Here is a 20,784-nt window from a genome sequence, read left to right as displayed (position 1 = left end):
ACACCCACATTTGGTGTTTGGATCAGATACGATTCCAGTACCTAACCAAAGTCTGGCTCCATCTCAAGTAGTAAAGAAGACTTGCAGCCCAGTATGGAAGTCAACCTAAAGCTCAGATTAATAATCGACATATAGACGAGGCTGTCATCTGCTAAAGTGCATTACAGATTACACAGTTCTCCTTGAAATCAGGCAAAACTTTGATTTCACGGATGTGTTGAAGAGAAACGGGACAGAAACAGGACGATAAGAACAAAGACACATGGTTAATAGACAGACTCGCCCTAATGTAGGGGCAACACAGACAAGACAGGTAACATACTATAGTGGAATAGAAGCCTGTTGAGTAGAGCCCGACAGATATGTCCAATCGGCCGATATTAACCTATCATAGATAATGTCCCACATGAAATCTTTGGGCACGGACAAATCCTGAAAAACATAAATAAATAAACAATATAGAAAAAATGCTAAATTTCAAAGTAACTTTCTATTTGTTGTCTCCTGAAAAGATAAAGCACGAAGCAAAGGCTCTGCTACAAATGGACCAATAGAACGTATCCACTGAGTTTTGGACCTCATAAGATGATATCAATATTATTGGCTGATCGATATTAGACGTATCGGTCGGGTTCTACTCTTGGTTCCCTTTTTATCTCCGTTCTGTTGGCCTCAATGGAATGACTGGGACCTGCATTGTCCAAGGCTTTTCCTGCCAAACATCCACACCGGCATGCTATGTGGACGGCATGGGCATACAAATCTATTCAGTCATTGGTCTCTATAGTTTTGGTTACTGGTTTTCTGTCGGGCTATTCAAAATGTCCCAGCATGAACATTAAAGGAAATAAGAAACCGATGATGCAGTTCATCTGGACTTGATCCACACATCTTCAGCCTCCTCCTTCAGCTGATTTCCCAAAGTCCCAAACAACCCTTGCACCAGTGTCTAGGCCCATTTGAAACCCAGTTCCCCCACAGCCGTATGCCCAACTAAATACAAATCGGAACGAGAGAAACTTACAGTTGAGTTGCGGCCACATTAAGGGCTACAGCACTCTGCACTGCTGTCCAAATTTGTGAAACCACGAGCTGGTGGCGGTACGTCAGGTTTCTTAATCATTGATAGAAGTCGTTGCAGTCCTGCCCACCTGTTGTTGCTGCTGGACGTCGGGCAATGGTTTTCACCGGCCGGGCACTGGCCTGTCATGTGCTCCAGGAAGCGGGCCAGGCGGGAACAGCCGCTCTGCCCATGTTGGTAGCAGCACAGGGACTCCACACAGCTGAGGCTCTGCGCGGGGGCTGATAGAGACTGAAAGAAGGTGAAGAAGGTTGAAAGAGAGGAAAGGACAGAGGAAGGATTGATGAGAAGCAGAAGAGAAGGAAAGAGGGAGAAGTGACAAAGAGAAGAAGTGAATACCAACACAGTCCCATTCTGACAGGATGATGAGGGGGACGGCAGGATGACGAATCACATGCTGTCACCACAACAATGATGTACAGAGAAAATATTTCAAACATGCTCCACAACGAGGTGACATATGTTGCAAATCAATACATAAATCATAAAAACAATAAACAAATCAATAACAAAACAGCTTTCCTTTTCTCACTGAGAGTTTTTACCTCAGGATTCAAAACAAAGACCTTGAAGGAAATAGAACTCCCACTGTTGCCATATAATTTCATAAACCGTAGGACGGATCTTTATTTCCCTGCAGTGGGTCAGGTTGAACCTGCTTAGTGTTATTATGTGACTTCAGTGCTGCTTTAAAAATGGGCCGTCTCTCTGTTGCAATTATTTCTGCCTGTCACGTCTATGATGGATCACTCACTCTGCGTCCAATCCATAACCCGCAGCATAAACTGAACTAACCCTGATCCAAGGCCAGCCGATCACTTTCATCAGCGGTGATAACAGCCCAGCTCTTTTTTTCTTTACTACCTTTCCATCAAAATTATATTTTATTAGGTTTTATGTGACACTGAATAATTTAATCTTCGCACAAATTATATAACTTCATGTCCTGGGACACAGATCTTAGGATATTCAGCCTGCTTCTGTTTAACTACTGTGTCATAAGAAATAAGACGGTGTCGTCATCATCTATCCAGATCGTCTCGATTTCATAATATGTGAAAACCAATGCAATCTATTGTCTGTACTATTGTTTAAGTTGGAAAGCAGTGGACAGAAAAGAATGAGGCCCTGGCAGACAGAGCTGAATGAAGTTGGTGCCTAGAAAACTGAGAGATCAGGTGGCGCTCTCTCTCGCTCTCTCTCGGGTGCTGACCTGAGTCAGCACCCGAGAGAGAGCGACTGGGAGCGAGGGGAGGGAGAAAGTGAAGAGAGAGAGGAAGAGGAGACGAAGAGGAGCCAGAGAGTGAGGAAACACTCATGTAGTCTGGATCCTGATCAGGACAGGACAGCACAATCATAGATTAACCTCAGAGTAAATCTAGTGACCCATCTGGTCCATAAATCACCTTCAATTTGTACTTTTTTGCAATAATCAATTACAGGCATCATCGATTTCTCAAGATCAAAACTTGCAGAGCAGCAGACTTTATGATTCTCTCTGCATTTCTGTGAGACTGAATGAAAAGTTTGGACTCTGTCGAGTTTTAAATCCTCCAGTTTTTACACTACACTTTCTATCAGATATTATAAAATGTGCTTTTGTTGCCAACCCTTTCTAACTGTTCATATGTTCTCATGTGAAGGAGCCTCCTCTGATGTCGGGTGGCAGAATGTATGACGTTGCTGTTTTTACTTTTCTCTGCAGCAGAAATTGGAGACACCGTTGGCATGAAACCAAACTATTGTTTTTCTGACCTGCAACCGAAAACCCTGACTGGACCAAACTGAAAATGAATAGTGCTGGCAGTGTCAGGCGTCTGTATATATCTGTCTGTCTTTTAGTCTTTACTGAAAAACCAAACAAATGTATTCTGATTACTGCACCACACGATTCACCACTTAAACTTGGCCATAGCAAGGAGAGAAAACGGGATTACTCCAAACTGCTAACCACAGAAAAAAGCTGTGACAACAGTTTAACCACAACATGCCCAGATTGTTATGTTTCCTACACTGATGTTCATCTGTTGTTGAAGTGTCCTTGGTGTTTTTATGTTGGTGAGACCACGTGGGTGATAAATGTAGGTTTTTAACTCTAATGACTGACTCAACAAACCAAGTGTCCAGTACTGGAGCATCAATCAGTCAACACAGAGGTCAACAGGGTTCACATTCTGTGGTTTTCAGTGGCAGTCATGTTAGATTCAGTAAAGTTGCTCATCTGTGTAGATTATGGGGGGGGGGGGGGGGGGGTGAACAAGAGAGAAGAATCTACTGAATGAGCCACTTCATTTATGTATCTGAGAAATTGCCAAACCATGACTGACTGATGATTGCAGTTCTCTTGCACAGTGAAGTTTTCCAAGAAACAGATGCCAGAACTAAAGACCTCAGTGAAAGCTGTGGAGATCACATCGTTCCTTGGATGATTTATTATAGTAGCTCCAGAGCTCGGCTACAACACATATTGACTGTCATTTTAATTAAAAAACAACTAAAGGCTGATTAAAGCTCAATATAATCGATATACGGCAACAGACGGATGCTTCTGTTCGGACTCAGAGTTAATTTTGTGAAGAAAAAAGATTAGATAAAGGAAAGTATAGAAAATAAAAAAATGGATTTCATGAGTTTTCAAATACTAACAAGCCATTGAATGAATGAAACATCATTCCGACATCAATATGGATAAACAGAAACACGGTGAAGACAATGAATTCAGCATGCAAACAGCATTCTCCCTCTTTAACCCCTGAACATGTATCTGAGCAGTAAGTAAGAGGTTATAGGGAAAGGATGGGGGGGTCACACATTTCTGGGTAAGGATTAGATTATCCATGCAAAGGTAAGGATGGATGGAGTTGACCGTGACTGTGTGGGGGAAATGGTTGTTTCATTCAAACAGGAATTGAGGCTTGACAGAGACGTACAGGAATACTATTGTGTGGGGGGGCATTCAGCCATGGGGGGAGGATGCAGGTTGTTTTAACAGAGTCTATGTGGTTGAGGCCATATTGCCTGGGCAGTGACATCACAAGGGGGGGGGGGGGGGGGGCGATGGCAGTGAAATACAGGTATGGTACTACCTAGGGGGAGCAGGGGTCTGGGCCGGGGGTAGCAGGGGGAGGATAAGCAGCTAGAAGGTGCCGATTGTCCTCCCCTGGGCTCCGCTGGACTTTAACAGGGTCATATTCTGGGCCGACTGAACCCTCACCCTTTTCCATCTGAGGGACACAAGATGCTTACAGTGAGCCCTGCTGGCTGGTTACACATCGCAACCATCAGGTACACTCTGGGTGGCATTGAAGAAGCAACAAAACCAGTAAAACCAGCCTAATGATGAACCAAATCACACTGCAAAAAGTATATCCACTTTAGACTTATATTCATCGATTTGATATGGGTTTGGAATCATCTCATAACTTACATTTGCTTGACGAAACATATTTTTAGGACACAACACAAGACTTAACAATCATAGTTAAGGTGGATATGCTTTTTCAGTGTAGCTTATTTACTAGTAAACAATCACTTGCTAGTAAACAATTGATCAGTCTGTCAGAAGACATGTTTACATGGACACCGATATTTTGATATTAACCAGATCAAGAAGTTAGTCTGACTAAGACAGTGCCATGTAAACAGCATGTCTCTCAACTCATACCTCAGAAGCATCATAATCAAAATAACGTCTCATTGAGAATAAGGTCAGTAGTGAATACTGGTGTCCATTAAACGTAGTCCCAGTCATTCCAGTAAGCTCAGAAATAGCTGTCATAACCAATGAGCAGAAAGAAGCTGCAGACATCCCAACTGTCTCTGGGGAAACGGCTCCGTCTATTGCAGATAAAAGCAAATCTATTAGCGTCTGAACCAATCAGGCTGCTGCTGAATCTATCAGAGCCACAAAGTAGATGAACAACAGGAAACCCAGGAGACTATTCTGGGTTCTTCTGTGATTAATTCCCTCTAATCTCATTAGAAACGAAGGACAGAATGATACTGGAAATCTGCAACAGAATTGAATAATTTGCATTATACAGCGCTTTTACATTAAAACACCATTTGAAGCCACTAAGAGCATCTTGTGTACTTCCATTGATTCAACAAACAAATGAATTACTCTGAAATACCCTCTCTTTTGCATTAAGTGTTTTGTTTTGTTCCTGTAATGCACATTGTTCCTTAGATCTTCAGGTCCACAGCTTGTTTCTGCTCAAAGACTTTTTGGGATCTGCATTTATATTATTAATAGTTTGAAATTTATACTTAGTTGCCAGATTATTAGGTTCAACTAGTCCTGGAATAAATTGTACCTTCACAATGGTTACAATGTTTCTCTTTTGTTGAAACTGTTTCAGGAATTAGTTTGTTCCTTTATGTTTATGAATATTATGATATATATATATATATTACATGGTAGGATATCTTCCAATGATTCACTTTTAGAGCTGGTCCGTCAAAGGTCAAGGGAAACAAAAATATGGTCTGAAAATCATGTTTCCAAGATAATATAAGTAAACTAATAATTTATGATCATATGGTTAGAATGAATCATCACTTTGATAAAAACGGACAATAAACAACATCAAACTAGATATTAAAGGACCATAAAGTCGAAACAGCTTGAAGGTAAGATTTACAAAGGGTATGAACTGGCAACTAAGTGAAAAGTAAACCATTGTAAACAATAGACCTAATAATTCTCTTATGTGCTAGCATATCTCAGCAAGTGCTTCAGAATTATAACAAGTAACGCACAATTTTCATTCACATGATCTTGGACAATTGAGTACGTGCAAAATTACAACTCTTAAAAAACATGTTCGTCAAGTCACTATCCAAGATCAAGGAATTATTGAGGTCGCCTCCCGTCACCAGAGACAGCTGAGTGTTGATACCATTTCACTTGGAGGCTTTTTATTGTGACGTCTACTACTACATCTTCAAGGCATCATTCCAAAATAACTGCGATAACAACCCAGCTGACTGTCATGTTTGTAATGGGACGGTGTCATGCTGCTGTGCCCCGACACGTGGAGTCTGTCATGCAGCCGCAGTGTTGCATCAGACTTCTTCTGTCAGTCAGTGGAAACCATGCAGGGGAACAACTCTGAGCTAAGTAGGGTTTCCTCAAGTGGTGAAACCCAGTCTGAGGGCGTACGGCACACGTCAAGAAGATGGACCATGCTATAGATACAGGAAGGGGGGGGTTGATGGGCTGCACCATGCGACTGATGTCCCTTTAACATGCCAGACTCAGACTGTGTTCGAGTCCACTAACTGATGTTCAGGAGCTGGGGCTGACCAGGTGCTCGGATTTGGGACGAATGCAGATGCAGGACGTCAGAGTCAGAACAGCACTTCTTAAATCATGATCCAAAAACACAAATACGGTCCCTGCATGATACAACTGTACAATACTGTCTCGTGAGATATAGAGGAGCAATCAGAATTAAGCACTGGAAGATTCACACTCATTCATCTGTTTGTTCATGCAGTGGATGGAGTGATGACAGTACCATGCTGAAGCAGGCGGGAGGTGTGATGGTGGATTAAAGTGCAAGACATGCAGCGGCTGAAATGCCTTAAATCACATTCTCCTGCATCGTCTCCAACCCCAAAACACCCAAATACGTTTACTCCCCAATCACAGAGAATGCTGATAGGCTTGTCCGGGTCATGCGCTCACAGACACAAAACAATAAGGTGGAGCTCCGACAGTAGCAGCGCATTTTGTGGCAGAAAGTGCGCTGCCAGTGTCAGAAACACTAAGTACGACCAAATCAAGTCCAGACCTGGGAGGAAAACATTTCACTTGTTTATGAATGATGATAAACGGGAGTGCTTTCTCCATAAAGAAATGCTTCTACATTTTAGAGTTCTCTGTGTTGCTGGAATTGAGACTTCCATCCTCATGTTGACAAATATCTTAACCTTTACATATGACATTAAAACATAATATGGTTTGTGTAGAATAATCCTATTTACAAAGAGCAAGTGTTAACATGCAGTGAAACACATCACTGAATGGTAGTAATTAAAACCACAAATAACGGCATCAAATTACATATTTTTCCCAATTTTAAATAACTTTTTTTCAAAACCAGTAGAAGAGAAACTGAACTGCTCTGTCCTCAACGCAGGGGAAAAGGAGAAGCCAGTGTTGATGGCCAAATATTCACACACATATTCTGATTAATGCCAGAATCTAATAACATAGAAGAATTGATTATGAATAAAGCACTCTGTGGATACTTGTTCTGATTTAATTGATTTCTAGATAAATATTAAGCCCAGGGCTGGACCAGTCTCATCTCCTCTACCTAATTTTGCCCAGCTGGCTCTTGGTTCTGGAAAGAGGCTGCAGAGCGATGAAGTCGTCTCCTATTGCCACGCGGTTGGAATACATCTACACCGGGAGCGTACACAGGAGGAAGAACACACACAGACACACAGAGAGGTTAGAGATCAAGCTCTCACACACACACCCAGTTCATTCGACCACACACACACAGAAAGACAAAAAGACAAACTGGACAGAGTTTAGAGCAAAAACAACAAACACCACATTTGTTTTCTGAGAAACAAGAGGAGTTTTGTAAAAGAGGAAAGTATAAGCCGAGACGTGAATAGACTCCAGCTGGATAAATCAGTAGAATAACAGCGTGGGTCGGCTGAGAGGTGACCATGCAGACTGTGTGTGAGGTGAGTCATGTGGCGTCCGTGAGGAGCCATGCTGTTTGTGTAGAGAAGTGGATTAGTCGTGACCACATAGGCTGAAAAAACAAGGAGCTGTTTCACCGATATGAGTCGAGAACTTGAGCTACCGTGACATTTCACTTTGTTTTCTCCCTCCGGGCTTTTGTCATCTCACATGAAATATGATTTCCATTATTGTGACGCAAATCTAACACTGTTTACGGAAGACATTTTTAATAACGGACTGTATTTGAACCTTTCTGCCATTTACTTCTGATCCTGGGTCTGCAGATCTCACAGAGAAACCCAAACATATAGAAATGTCTTTTTAACATTTCTCACCTATAACTCCAGCTGGACCTATTGATTTAAACTCATTTCAATTGATAGATTATAGAAGAATAACATGACTCCATGTGGGATGACTATGTACAGGATGTAATCTAACTACATCTAGTCCTCATGTTCTCTCCACTACGACATTTGCCTGATTATTGATTTCTGTTCTATATACCTGTTACTATTCTGTCCTACTTCTTTCTCTGATCCTGTCCTTCTTTGACTTCCAGCATTCTGTATATCATGAATTTACCTCAATAAAAATGATTTATTCTTGGCTACAGTCACTTGGCTATTAGCCATAGTTGGCTAAGTGATGCAGATACAGGTCTGTGAGTGGATCCTACTCACATGCTCAAAATGTTCTTGAGCCCAGCGATAAGCAAACACAATGTTGGAGATAAACTAAACATCTGCTGTTCTCAGAGAAGCTGCAGCAGAGTGATAACCCTGGAAAAATATGGGCGTAACAAAGCAGTAGACAGACAAACGTATTTCACTGTACTAATGCAGTGATTTGAGAGCTGCTGTGGCCCAGAGGGACTTTCTGGAGTCCTGCCAGAAAGGTGCAACACAAATCTAATCTCAGCCAATATGAAAGAAGATCCTTTTTCCTTTTTTTGCTTTTAGACAAAGACAGAACAATCCATTTTAGAAGAATGATCCGATCACACCTTCTACTTTCTCCCATTAACCTCTGTGTTACCTGACTCTTCTGCGTGCTGGTGGGCTGCAGATGTCTGTAAAAAACACTCTTCACAACATCCGGGAAGAGGCAAGTTATGACCATGATGATGATGGCGAACCAGGCGGAACCGCTGGAGAGCAGCTGCACGAATACAAAGTACATGTCCTGGCTGTGGAGGAACGGCCTGGAGGGGGGGAGGGAGAGAAAGAGTTGTTACCCTTTGCAGCCGAGGGGAGCAGCTACATGTTGGTTTGTCTGAGAGGGACAGAGACAGTCTGGCTAAAGTTAGCATCAGGTCTAAGACTATATGGGTGGGCAGACATGGGCGGCTTAGGGACATCACACAAATAAGGACCTGTTGAGATGTCCTACCACACATATTAATTATGGCCCATCTATCAGGATGGCTCCTGCTGGTCTGAGAGCCGACTGGAATGGGTATAGTACTTAAGATGGATGTGAACTTCTGTAGAATCACTTTATAGGTTTATGGAGGGTGTATGTGGAATCTACGTGTGGCAGATATACCATGGCAAACAATTTTCTTTGAATTCTAAAGCAGTGCTTCGTACAACGACAAAGATTCTGAACTGTTCTCACCAGATGATTCCTCCGTAGAAGAGAGAGAAGATGAAGTAGAAGGCAATCGAACCCCAGGTCACAAAATGGTTCATCCACGTCCAGAAATGAGTCTCTATAGCGAGCTGTCATCAAACAGATGAGATGAAGAGCCGTAAGACACCAAATAAAATATACAAATCTGCCTCAGTGCTGTTAAAGAAACCTTGACCTCAACCTGGGACAAATCATTTTCTCCTATTAATGGCCACTGACATAATTCTAATCAAAATTTGCTGTAATTCGTAGAACAAGTGTGTCCCTATGGACCTTGACACGATACCTGAAGGTTCGCCAATGCTCACACAATCCATCATTTTTAAGTGCATTTAGTTAAGTGGCAAAATTACATAAAAACACAGAAGTACCCTAAGGAAGATGCATTCAACAGCATGGAGTAAGCCTAACACTTTAAAGGGGTTGCAAGTTCTCTGAATCCTGAGATAAATATTAAGGTCTTTAGTTTGCTTTAAAATTAGCTTTGACTCATTTTGTCTGTGTTGTTCTGTGCTATTCTCAGTTTGCTGTAAACAACTGACACTTCAGTGTGAAATCCAAGTCAGCACCAGATGATGTCATAAATAAAACAACAGGCTGTGTTGTTGTGAAAGCCTGAGATTAAACTTACCTTTAATGTGACAGTGATGACCATAACCGTAAAGACCAGCGTTCCAAAAGTCCAGTTTCCAAACATCTGTTAACAAACATTACAGTCAACATTACTAAACAGTGAAATAGTGCCTATGTTGACTTACATACATATTACATACATATTACCATTGCGCAAGAAGTGGTAATATAATGATATGGTTACATATCCTATCGTGGGGTATTGTACAGCTTCTACAGGATAACAAGATGTTTGGTGTAACGGTGCCTATAATGAGTCCCTGCCCTCCCACTGTGTTGCTTCCACTGGAAGCTCGGCTTCATAAGAGAATCACTGTACTTGGTGTTTAGGAGGTGGAGGGGGGGGGGGGGGGGGGGGGGCATTGTTTCTGTTTTCATCCAATTCAAAACACTGCTGGAGTCACAGCTCTGAAAACTAATAGTGATTAATGAGAGTGACTAACAGAGAGAAACTCAGGGTGGTAAGACAACAGTTCTGGGCCCTTTAATGGAAAGTGTTAATGCAATAGATTCTTTTTATCATAAGTAAAATAGTATTTTACAAACTCGTCTCTGTGTCCATTTGTTTATTTATCTATCTGTGAACCATCATTGCTGATAAAACCACCGGGGTTATTCTAAAAAGTCCTAAATATTACAATGTATAAATCAAGTTAATGCAGCAGCGTGGGATACTAATTCTCTCTGCATCTGTCGGCCCATGAGATTAATCTAGAATATATAACTGCACATATGATGAGTACATATGAAATGTATCTGCTATATTTTAAAAAGTGATGATGAATGTATGTGTGAATGCTTATGAGTTGTTACAGTCTATGGAAAATGAATGGAAACCTGATCATATACTTGACCCTGACAAATGTATTGGTGGACTAATGAAAAATCATAAATAATGGCCATAAAACTCCTCATCTCAAAGTTTCAAATATAACAGCAACACATCAGACGAGGCATCTTCCTGATAAGTCTCATTTAACCCCCCAAGGAGACATGCATTCAGCTGTAGAGCAGACTCTTACCAACTGCCTGTTAGCTCGCAAGATCTGAAGACATGCACAGCGTGAAGGCAGAAGGAAAAAAAAGAGTAATCAACAAAAGATAGAGGAAAATAACCACAGAGAGAGGGAGAGACAGAGAGCAATATGAGTGCTTGCTGGAATACCAAACTTTAGACAAGATATGCAGTGGGAAAGGAAAGAGAAGAAAACTAATTTTGTGAAGAACCAGAGACACAGAAGATATGACAAGAAGAAAAGGTCAAATTACGAGAAATTTTTAAGTAACAAGTGAGTGACGAACATGCGCTATTTAAGAGGCTGTTAAATACAGAGACGGAATGAGGGAAGAGGAGAGTAAGTAACTGGGGAGAAACCAGCAGGCAACAAGTACCATCAATAATTCATCATAACATGCACACAAACGTTATCTTGCTTTTCTTTACTGCCTGTCATGTTTGCCCTCAGGCAACATTTCCCTAACGTGATTTATGTAAAGATCTTCTCAGCGAGGATTCCAACAGAATAAAAACCATGTAGTACATCTTCTCTCTCACACACAAACACACACAGACACACACACAGACCTGTCCGTTGCCCATAAGTGTGGTGTCTTCTCCCATCAGTATGTATGATCCAAAGAAGAAGATGAAGGCGTGACAGAAGCCCAAGAAAGTCCAGTACAGGAAGGTCCGAAAAGACAGCAGAGCGTTTTTGCTAATGTCCCTGTAGGAAACAAACGTTATAATTTAATTTAGAGGACAGAGAAAAAGTTCAGTGTAACACTTGATCCTACGATGATGGTAAGTTAATTGTGGATAATTTACAGAATGATTCAGAAAAAAACTTTTCAAAACATGTAGACCAAACATTACGTACATGGCAACAAACTCAAACTACTTGATCCAAATTAAATGTGGCCTGAAATCTCTCTCAGCCACCTTTGCTAAAGTTCCCCACAAACAATCGATCAACAGGCTTACCTATACAGGCCAGGTTTGTTCTGCAGGACGTGCGGATGGACCAGCTGTTCAAACAGGCTGTACACCAGTATGGGCAGCGAGGTGAAGCAGATGTTGTAGAGTGTCAGATAAACACTGTCGTACAGAGTCTGGGATGACGAGACAACATATCATTCAACACAAGCTTATCAACTTAATCCACAGCTCATCGAACCAAACATGACAGGCAGGGATGTTGAAGAGTCAGATATATTATACAACTGAAAAGAATGGTGTCAATATCTTTTCTGTGTGCATGAGATATATGATTGACATATAATCAGATCTAGTGTGTGAATGGAGTGATAGAACAAATGCATCATATAAACATTAACTCGCATGTTGTAAAGCTATGTCATATTAATGTGTAAATACATTTGATAACAATAAGAGATTCAACCTTTGACTTTGACAGAAACTCAAAATGAGTGATGTCAATGAGCTTTTTGCTAAAAAAGTAGAAACAGAAAACTGTTGTTCAGGAATTTGTGTCCCAAGATGAGATAAAAACAAACAAAACAACAAATGAAAAAGATGAGACATAAAGCTACTTACTTGTTGTGAAAACAAACAGACGAACTGGTATAAAAACTGGGGCGTAATAAAACACACATTCTATAAAAGAGAGAGACATAAAGAAATGTTATACAAGGTGCAGTGAAGAAGACTCGATTAAACACATTCTGATAAAGGCTCATTTTCAAAAAACATTTCTATAAATCAGAATAAGGTTTTTTTGCTGGTATTTGAATCAATATCTGATTCTACTGCTATAAAGTCTAAGGAAAAGTCAAAAGAAGGAATGATCTTGTAGAAAGAAATTAAAAATCAGAAGTATCACTCACCTTGTAGAAAAAGTACTGTACAAGCGTAGCTATTCGAATGTAGTAGAAGTGACCGTGGACCAGCAGTAGTTTAGACAGGAACCTAAACCTGGCAATTGCATAGTCACTGTTTCTCACGGCCTGACGACCCTCCTTCCCCATGATACCTGGAGGAGACACACAAACACATGTTAGAGAAGAAAGAGCAGTATACAACTACAGCTGAAGGTGTGTGTGTGTGTTGAGTTGTTACCTATGCCGACGTGGGCTTCCTGTATCATACTGACATCATTAGCTCCGTCTCCTATAGCTAAGGTGATGGGTTTCTCCGGAGATGTTTTAAAAAGACGTACCACCTGGACAGAAAACAGTAATACTGATTTCTGGACTGAGTTTCAGAGCACACACAAAGCTAGAATAGAACCTTTGACTTTACTAAAACAATGAGAGTTTGTGTTTTAGCTCATATCAGAATATTCTCAAAAAATCATGAGATTCATTCCTTTCCAAAAGTAGTTTTGATTTGTCGAGGTGAGTTGTGTGAGCGGCAAAGCACTGGTACCTTTGCTTTCTGTAGTGGGGCCATGCGGCAGCACAACACAGCCGAACAGTTTTTACACACTTCCATGAAGAGCTTCTCGTGCCCCCTCAATGCTAAAGAGAGACTGGCTCCATCCACGACCAGCCCGTGCTGTATGACATGGTCCTCCTTTATCCTGAGGGCAAACAGAGAACAACATTTTTTTAATCAAACGACTGGTATCCAAATAATTCTGATATGTAGATTCTATATTTCTCAGAAGGAGGATCACACGCTCACCTCCGGGCCAGTATGCGGAGCTGCTCGGCACACTCGTTGTCTGAGCGCTGCTGCAGAAGCTCCAGGATGTTCATGGTTCGGTGGAAGTGACCACAGGACAGACTGACACTGACCGCTGTTTCGTGTTTGTCCCCTGTCAGCACCCATACTTTGATTCCTGCCAGCCGCAAAGCCTCAATTGTCTCCTGCACCTTGTCTTGGAGTCTGAGTGACACGAGGAAGAGAGAGAATAAACTCCATGTGCATGTTTGGTAAAATTAAACCAGGCCAACTCTCAGGTGATTTGAACTTTAAGGATATTTAGTTTTTATACTTGTGGGTGAGGTGTTGTAACTAGATAAGATTGACATTCAAACCTGGTGTTTTTGTTGCTTAGCGCTTAATGTGTTCACATCCTGGAGGCTTGTTAGTAAACGAGATTGCTCGTAACTCAATAAGACTAATTAGATGATTGTAGGGGGCATTTTCCCTAAAGCTTCTTTTATTGGACAGGTTAAGTCTGAGTGTGGACAAAGAGGTTTTGAAGAAACCAAGCAAATACAAACAAATAAATATAGTTTGACTAATAGGAAGATGAACAGACGTCTCAAACAGCAAAAGATAAGACTAAAGGATCTAAGCATCCATGACCTTTTTCTCTGACGTCTCTGTGCAGTAGCACTTTTTGTTATTTACAGCATCTCTTAGAGCCTGACCAATAAAATGAATACGATATTATATTACCATGACTATCAGCTTTTTTTCTTTCTGGACAAAAAAGAAGATGAAGGAATTCCTGGTGTTGTCTTCTATAATAGATGAGATCCTGTGATTGTGACCATATGTGCCCGAGGAGGAATTCATCCCAGATAGAAAAACAGATAGAAGAGAGGAGAGAGAGGGAGGGAGGGGGGGGAGGAGAGAGAGTGCGAGGGCAGAGATATAAATGGAGTGGGAGAAGCGCGAGGCTTATGCGAGGAGCAGATGGTGAGCGGATGCAAACACATATCAACATTCATTTCCAGAGAGTCTCAGCGAGGTGGCGTCTCCATCTCCCTGCAGACTGTACGTTGTTCCACTGTTAGATTCTCCCTCCCACTGTTGAGCTGCCTGTTCCTTGCAGTGTGTTTTCTACTGTTTTATAAAGCACTACTTTTTCTATTTGGGACTTTCTACTTTGGCATTTATTAAAAACAGAAATAACTTGGTCGGGTATCAGCACTTTACTTTTGGGGCTACAATGATCATTCTATGCACATTGAAAAGTGCACATGCAGCTTAAAGAGTAAAACTTGTTAGTACTATATAAGAGAAACAGTTGTTTAAATGTAACAATGTGGATATAAACCATATGCTTTACCCGGTGGCAATATGATATTTAATTTGCCAGTTGCAACACATGATATAAAAACATATATAGCATCATACTGTCTGTTGGGGAGTTAAAGTGGCTTTCACATCATGTATTCTAATTGGCTCTATTTTAATGGAATAGTTTGATGGTTTATCCAATTTCTTGAGACTATGTGATCGATACCGCTAATTGCCAGCAGGTGATTAGCTTAGCATAAAGACTCAAAGTGGGGTAAACTGCAAACCTGAATCTGTCTTAATTTCAAAGAAATAATCCACTTAACAGAACCTTTAAACGGCGCTCATTAATAAACATATCATGTCGGACATTATATGGAAGGTGAATATCTTTTTTAATTTCATTTAGCTGAATCTTTGCCTCAGGACAAATCCCAGGTAGCCAATTCCACCAATTCCAATCTTTATCATAAACTAACACAAGCACATGCTGGCTCCAGCTTCCTATTGAGCGTACTGACATCAGTCACAGAACCGAAGCACAGACACCACAGTGTTTGTCTTGTTTGTCTGAAGCTAATGCTGCCAGTTTGGAAGGCACTGACAGGCTGTCATGGGTTTTTCCATTGTAGTGAGTTGTGAATGTAACAAAATCAAGTATCAGGGGCAACAATAAGATGATAATAGTGCGATTTATCCTTTAAATGTTCATACTTGTCCTCCACCCCTGTTGCTCCCAGGACCTGCAGGTCTTTCTCGATGTAGCTGAAGGCCTCCTGAAGTCTCTCCTCCCTCTGCTGCAGAGCAGTGCGGGCGCCATTCAGTCGCCTGTCCACATCCATGTACTCCTCTGGGCTGAAGTGACGACATGCGACCACCAGGGTCCGCAAACCTTTCTGTGGTCGGAGGAGGTGGGTGAGGCATGGGAAGAGAAAAAGAAGAGATATGAGAGCGCATGTAAGACGAGAAATAATGACAACAAAAGATAAAATAAAGATAAATATTAACGGACAAGTTCATGAGGAAAGGAACAGTAGGTCAAGAGGATGTGGGAAAGGAATACGAATAAAAGAGAAATAACAGAAAAACGAATTATCAAAGCTTGGCTTTAAATCAGGGAACCGGCCTGAGGGGTCGACGACCACAAATCAACCCAGTACAGAGCACCGACTCCTGGGTACTGATGTCAGATTACATGATGTGGGGGCCAGATACGCCTGTTTGTGTGTGTGAGTGTGGGGCTACTTTAGTGAAGAATTTACAGTCTAATGGGAACAGAGAACGACAGAGCCAGAAGTAATTACTACAATGTTGTCAAATGTCAGGCCTACACATGAACACACACAAACCAACGTGTGCTTGAGGAAATATTTGAATTATTAATCATAATATTCAGACATTCCCTGACGTGTTCAGTTTGGTAAACAGAGTTTGTTTGATCAATGTGACTCCAGTTCATCAGCACATTCACAGAAAGTCATATTTAATGCTTCAGAGTAAAATAAATGAGCAGCTGCTGTATGATGGTTTTATGCTTTGTTATTGATTTTATGATGTTCAATCTAATAAACTGATGGATTTGGAATTATTTGCTGACCAATAACCGCTGAATACAAATTTGAAATCCAAGGACGAAGAAAAATTCCTGGAAAAGATTCTCAGAAACAAAAAGTGCATTTCATTTAAAAAACAAATGACTCCTCACCAGTGCAAACTCATCAACGTGCAGTCTCGTCTTCTCTATCTCACCACTGGTGCTGAAAGGCAAGATGGCGGACTCTGCTCCCTTGGTAAACAGCACTTGATCTCCTTAACAGTCAAGATATGCAAAAAACAACATGCTTATATTCATATATAGTATGTAATGCGCATATATTCAACCATATTATCAAACTGCAGTTGCGTTATTCGGTCCATTGCATCAGTGAGTGGGAATTTGTGAAGTAGGTTGGATAAAAATCGCCTTTTGAATGCACTAGATCTACCATTTCCCAAAAGTGCAGAGAGGTAGAACATAGTGTTACCTGAGGGAGTCTGGAGTATGACGCTCATCCTCCTGCGATCAGCATCAAACTCTAACACGTGGAGCAGTTTGTACCTAAGTGAACAATGACAGCATGTTTGGACTGAGCAACATCTCTAAAAAGTCACGCTCTTAAATAGCTGTACACAAGAAGGGTACCTTTAAGACATATAAACTAATGTTACCGAGAAAATAAGCTTCACTTCACAGCCAACAATAATATTTGAGTATATGTGATATTGAGAGAAACTCGGGGTGGGACGTACTTCTCTAACTTGCCAAATGTTTTGATTTCCAGGGTGTCTCCGCTGCTGCCACTGAAGGCCACTCCGATTCTGGGAAAAGGGAGGACAGAAGTTATTGATTAAAGTTCTCTGGAGAACGAAGTCCATGACCTTCAAGATATAAGTATATGATCATTTAAAAAACAAAAAGCTGTAACTTTTATCCATTGCCCTTCTTCAGGCCATTAAATCATTAAATCTTTCTCAGTTTCTGTAATGTGCTCAGACTGTAGGAAAAGGTGAATCCTAATAAAACTCAGGTGAACCAATAGAAAACCAAGACCACAAACAAGGTAATAGAATCTAGGACCTTTTTGTTGTAATGTGACTGTTACAGCCCTGAAAACTTTCCAACATATTCAGTCTGATCATGTTTGTGTTTTTATGAGGTCAGAGCTCCGACTGTGTCGCCTTTTGCTTTATATCATCACAGATGCTCGGTGGTTCAGTGGAGCACGGAGTCGCAGGGTCATGGGTGCAGTCCCTTACCGCTCAACATAATTTTATTTAATGGTTCCAAAAACTGCATTGACAAGAATTACTGACTTGATGCCCCATTAAAATCTTGACACACGAGTCAGAATATTTAGATGGGCGCTACACAGCCACATTTCCTAATCATCAATTCTCCACGTTTTTTCATTTCTTCTCCAGCTTCTACAACCTCCCTCTTTGCACAGGTGTGGTAGAATCTCCCGTTTTTCAACTACCCCCTTGACATCAAGTTGCTGCCTGTGCTGGATTTCTGGGAGCAATAAATAAACAACAAGTGACCGAGGAAAAGGTCCATTTAGCGAGCACTCTGACCTACACGGGATTTTTAATGTCCCTCAGCAGCTGACAGTCAGGAGAGGTAGAACGGCACGTAGACTTTAACCTTACGTCTACAGCCAGGATTTATATAAAGCAAATAAAAGGCCTATATATTGTGACAGGTCTCTTCTGGCCCCAATAAAGCCAGAGTTATTTTATTATACCAAGAGTAGCCTGAGACTGAAAACACTGGACACTTTCAACTCAAACTTTACGAATAGTTTTCAAAAGTTTTTAGTTTTTTACTATCACCGTCATCCTAACATAGACCATAAAACCTGAAATTACCTGTTTTGTAACAATCACACATATTTAATATTTGGTAAAACTACAAGCTCTACCTTAATTGATACCTTTGGATAACATCAGCTCTCATCTATAACCATATTTCCAGGTTCTATTCTCTCATGGAACCTCACCTCTTCGCTGCCTCTACTAAAGCTTTCTCGTCTGGGGAAGAGGCGTAGTACTCCATGTGATTAGAAGAGAAACCGTTTGAGTGGGAGAACGGGTCTCCAATCAGGCAGTCGGGTTGGTCGTAGCTGATATGAACCGTGTGACACAATGACACCGCCTGGATAAATAACAATTCCTCACCGATCTGTAAGGAGAGAAGACGGGAAGATGAGAGACGAAGACACATCTTGGGTGATGAACTTTCGCAGTTCTACGTCTGTGTATTAGTCTAATTATCTATAGCTGAGTTAATAAACAGCCAAAGGAAAAAAGCTATGACTGACATTGTGTGTCTTTGTGTGTCTGCCAAGAGAAAATGCATGTAATATGTGTATGTTTGAGAGTTACCAGGTGAGGCCTAGAACCATCCGGTGAATCGTCAGTCATTCCCTCTGGAACCAGTTTGCCATTAACCTCCCGGTACTTTGTTCCATTAATGGAACACTCACGGAAATGCATCTCGTTTTCTGTTAGCGTACCCGTCTTATCGGTAAAAACATATTCCACCTGGAAGACAGAAACAAACAACAGTGCACATGTAGGTTAGGAGTGACTGAAGGAGAGGCAGAGATGTTGTAAATAATAAACAAACGCCGGAATTATCAATTAATCATATCGGTTCTTAGACTTTCACTGTGTGTGTGTGATTGTGTGTGTGTGTGTACTTTTTCTCCATACCTGCCCCAGCTCCTCATTGAGGTCGGAGGTGTTGACCTGAGCTTTCTGGTCAGTTTCCTCGTGGTAAAGGTCCAAATCCCAGCCAATGAAAAAGGAGCCCAGGAACTTCTGCATCTCCACAGTAACGTACAGTGAGATGGGGATGATGAAGTTGTAGAGAACCAAAAATGCCAAGAAGTCTGAGATGAACTTCAAGATCTGAAGGAGGCGGGAGAGAATCACGTTATTATTGTCTTAAACTATAAGGGTAATAGCGAGACAGCAAAATAGATGTGCTTAATGCACGTCTATTTCACACTCACACTAATGATGCGTCAGCTCTAATCCTTTTAAAACGAAAGCAGCCTGAGTATCACCAGCTATGAATAAGTGATAATAAGATGTTAGACCTGGAGTAATGAAAGTGTGAGATAATTGGTCAAAGGTTTAGACTCTAACAGGGTCAGCGTGACACTAAATCTAAAAACATGGCCATTGTTTTATTGCTGTTATTCGGCTCGGTCTCAGGGGAGCAGGATGTCCAGTTTACAACTTAGATTTTTTTGTCTCTCTGTCTTAATACATAGAGGCTGCTGACTGATTGGTGTTGGCAGGCCGGCTGATGGGCGAGCACACTTGTCCTGTGGCTGGCACTTCCTCTATTATGCCGAGTCAAAAATTCTTGAAACACAGACCTCCCGACTGTGTGTATACACAAAGATTCAAACTATTATACATCTTTATATCTTCACTACCTTCGTGTAAGTATATCCGCAGGTGACAGAAAGTAGAAATAGGAAAGTGGATGAAGGTAAAAAAAACATAATGTTGAATATCTCACTTCCTCCTGTCTCTGCCGCTGATAGCCTGCAGTTCTAACAAGAAACAAATCAATAAGAATGTGTTGAGCTGCAGCTTATTTCCAAGCAGACTAACCGGACTGCTGTTTTTCTCCTGTTCAGTCTTTTGGTTGTAGAAGGGCTCGTCCCACTTGTTCGCGGCCTGCCAGGCGTACTTCAGGATGGTGCTGAGGACCGCCTCGAACAGCAGGATGCCCAGGTAGATGAGTAGGAAGGTATTCATGGACCTGACACAGAGAATTATGTTAAGTGGAATGTTTTATTAAGTATATTCGGAAGCAGGAACTTGAGAGGCAACAGAAAAGTGCTTACTTCTCCACTGCAGAGCGCTTCTGGGACTTGCACTTATAGTTGAGGGCCATCTTGGACTCCATCCCTGTGTAAACTGCCACAGCTACAACAGCAGAGTTGGTTTGTGAGACCATGGTCTATTGATAATGCGTATAAGACATCAAAATTCTCCAAGTGTCCCTGGCAAATCCTTGGCTTGAGTTTCCCATGCCAAGCAATTACAACAACAGCAGCATACACTATCATACATTACAGTCAAACCCTTTTAATATCCAGTCTACGAGCACAGTCTTCAGTTAACATAATCTGACCTCAGCCATATGATAATGAGCAGCCTGGCCTTCCCATAATGTCCACGGAGCTTGGCCCTGTTTGTATCTCAGCAAACAAAGCTGCATCAGCCTGTTCT

At 41.4% G+C, this 20,784-nt stretch overlaps 1 protein-coding gene across 2 annotated transcripts in view; it reads right to left on the bottom strand.

The window, feature by feature from the left end:
- Positions 1-20,784, bottom strand: part of atp11b (ATPase phospholipid transporting 11B) — a 38,349-nt gene that overhangs the window by 4,197 nt on the left and 13,368 nt on the right. The window contains exons 10-29 of one of the 2 annotated variants that reach the window (XM_062395345.1): positions 20,397-20,478; positions 20,161-20,311; positions 19,246-19,443; positions 18,916-19,074; positions 18,531-18,712; positions 17,281-17,349; positions 17,016-17,089; positions 16,697-16,800; positions 15,706-15,887; positions 13,702-13,905; positions 13,444-13,597; positions 13,135-13,237; positions 12,903-13,048; positions 12,613-12,672; positions 12,040-12,167; positions 11,644-11,782; positions 10,057-10,122; positions 9,411-9,514; positions 8,829-8,994; positions 1,025-1,312 (exon numbers count right to left, since the gene is read on the bottom strand). In XM_062395345.1, coding sequence (XP_062251329.1) covers positions 1,043-1,312; positions 8,829-8,994; positions 9,411-9,514; positions 10,057-10,122; positions 11,644-11,782; positions 12,040-12,167; positions 12,613-12,672; positions 12,903-13,048; positions 13,135-13,237; positions 13,444-13,597; positions 13,702-13,905; positions 15,706-15,887; positions 16,697-16,800; positions 17,016-17,089; positions 17,281-17,349; positions 18,531-18,712; positions 18,916-19,074; positions 19,246-19,443; positions 20,161-20,311; positions 20,397-20,478 — 2,741 coding nt within the window. In that variant the 3' untranslated portion in view covers positions 1,025-1,042. The remainder of the gene's footprint in view (positions 1-1,024; positions 1,313-8,828; positions 8,995-9,410; positions 9,515-10,056; positions 10,123-11,643; positions 11,783-12,039; positions 12,168-12,612; positions 12,673-12,902; positions 13,049-13,134; positions 13,238-13,443; positions 13,598-13,701; positions 13,906-15,705; positions 15,888-16,696; positions 16,801-17,015; positions 17,090-17,280; positions 17,350-18,530; positions 18,713-18,915; positions 19,075-19,245; positions 19,444-20,160; positions 20,312-20,396; positions 20,479-20,784) is intronic. The other variant, XM_062395346.1, reaches the window with a different exon arrangement.

This window comes from Platichthys flesus, chromosome 9 (genome assembly GCF_949316205.1).
Source record: "Platichthys flesus chromosome 9, fPlaFle2.1, whole genome shotgun sequence".
NCBI lineage: Eukaryota > Metazoa > Chordata > Actinopteri > Pleuronectiformes > Pleuronectidae > Platichthys > Platichthys flesus.
The sequence above is the reverse complement of the archived record's forward strand: the minus strand, read 5'-3'. Positions and strand labels throughout refer to the sequence as shown.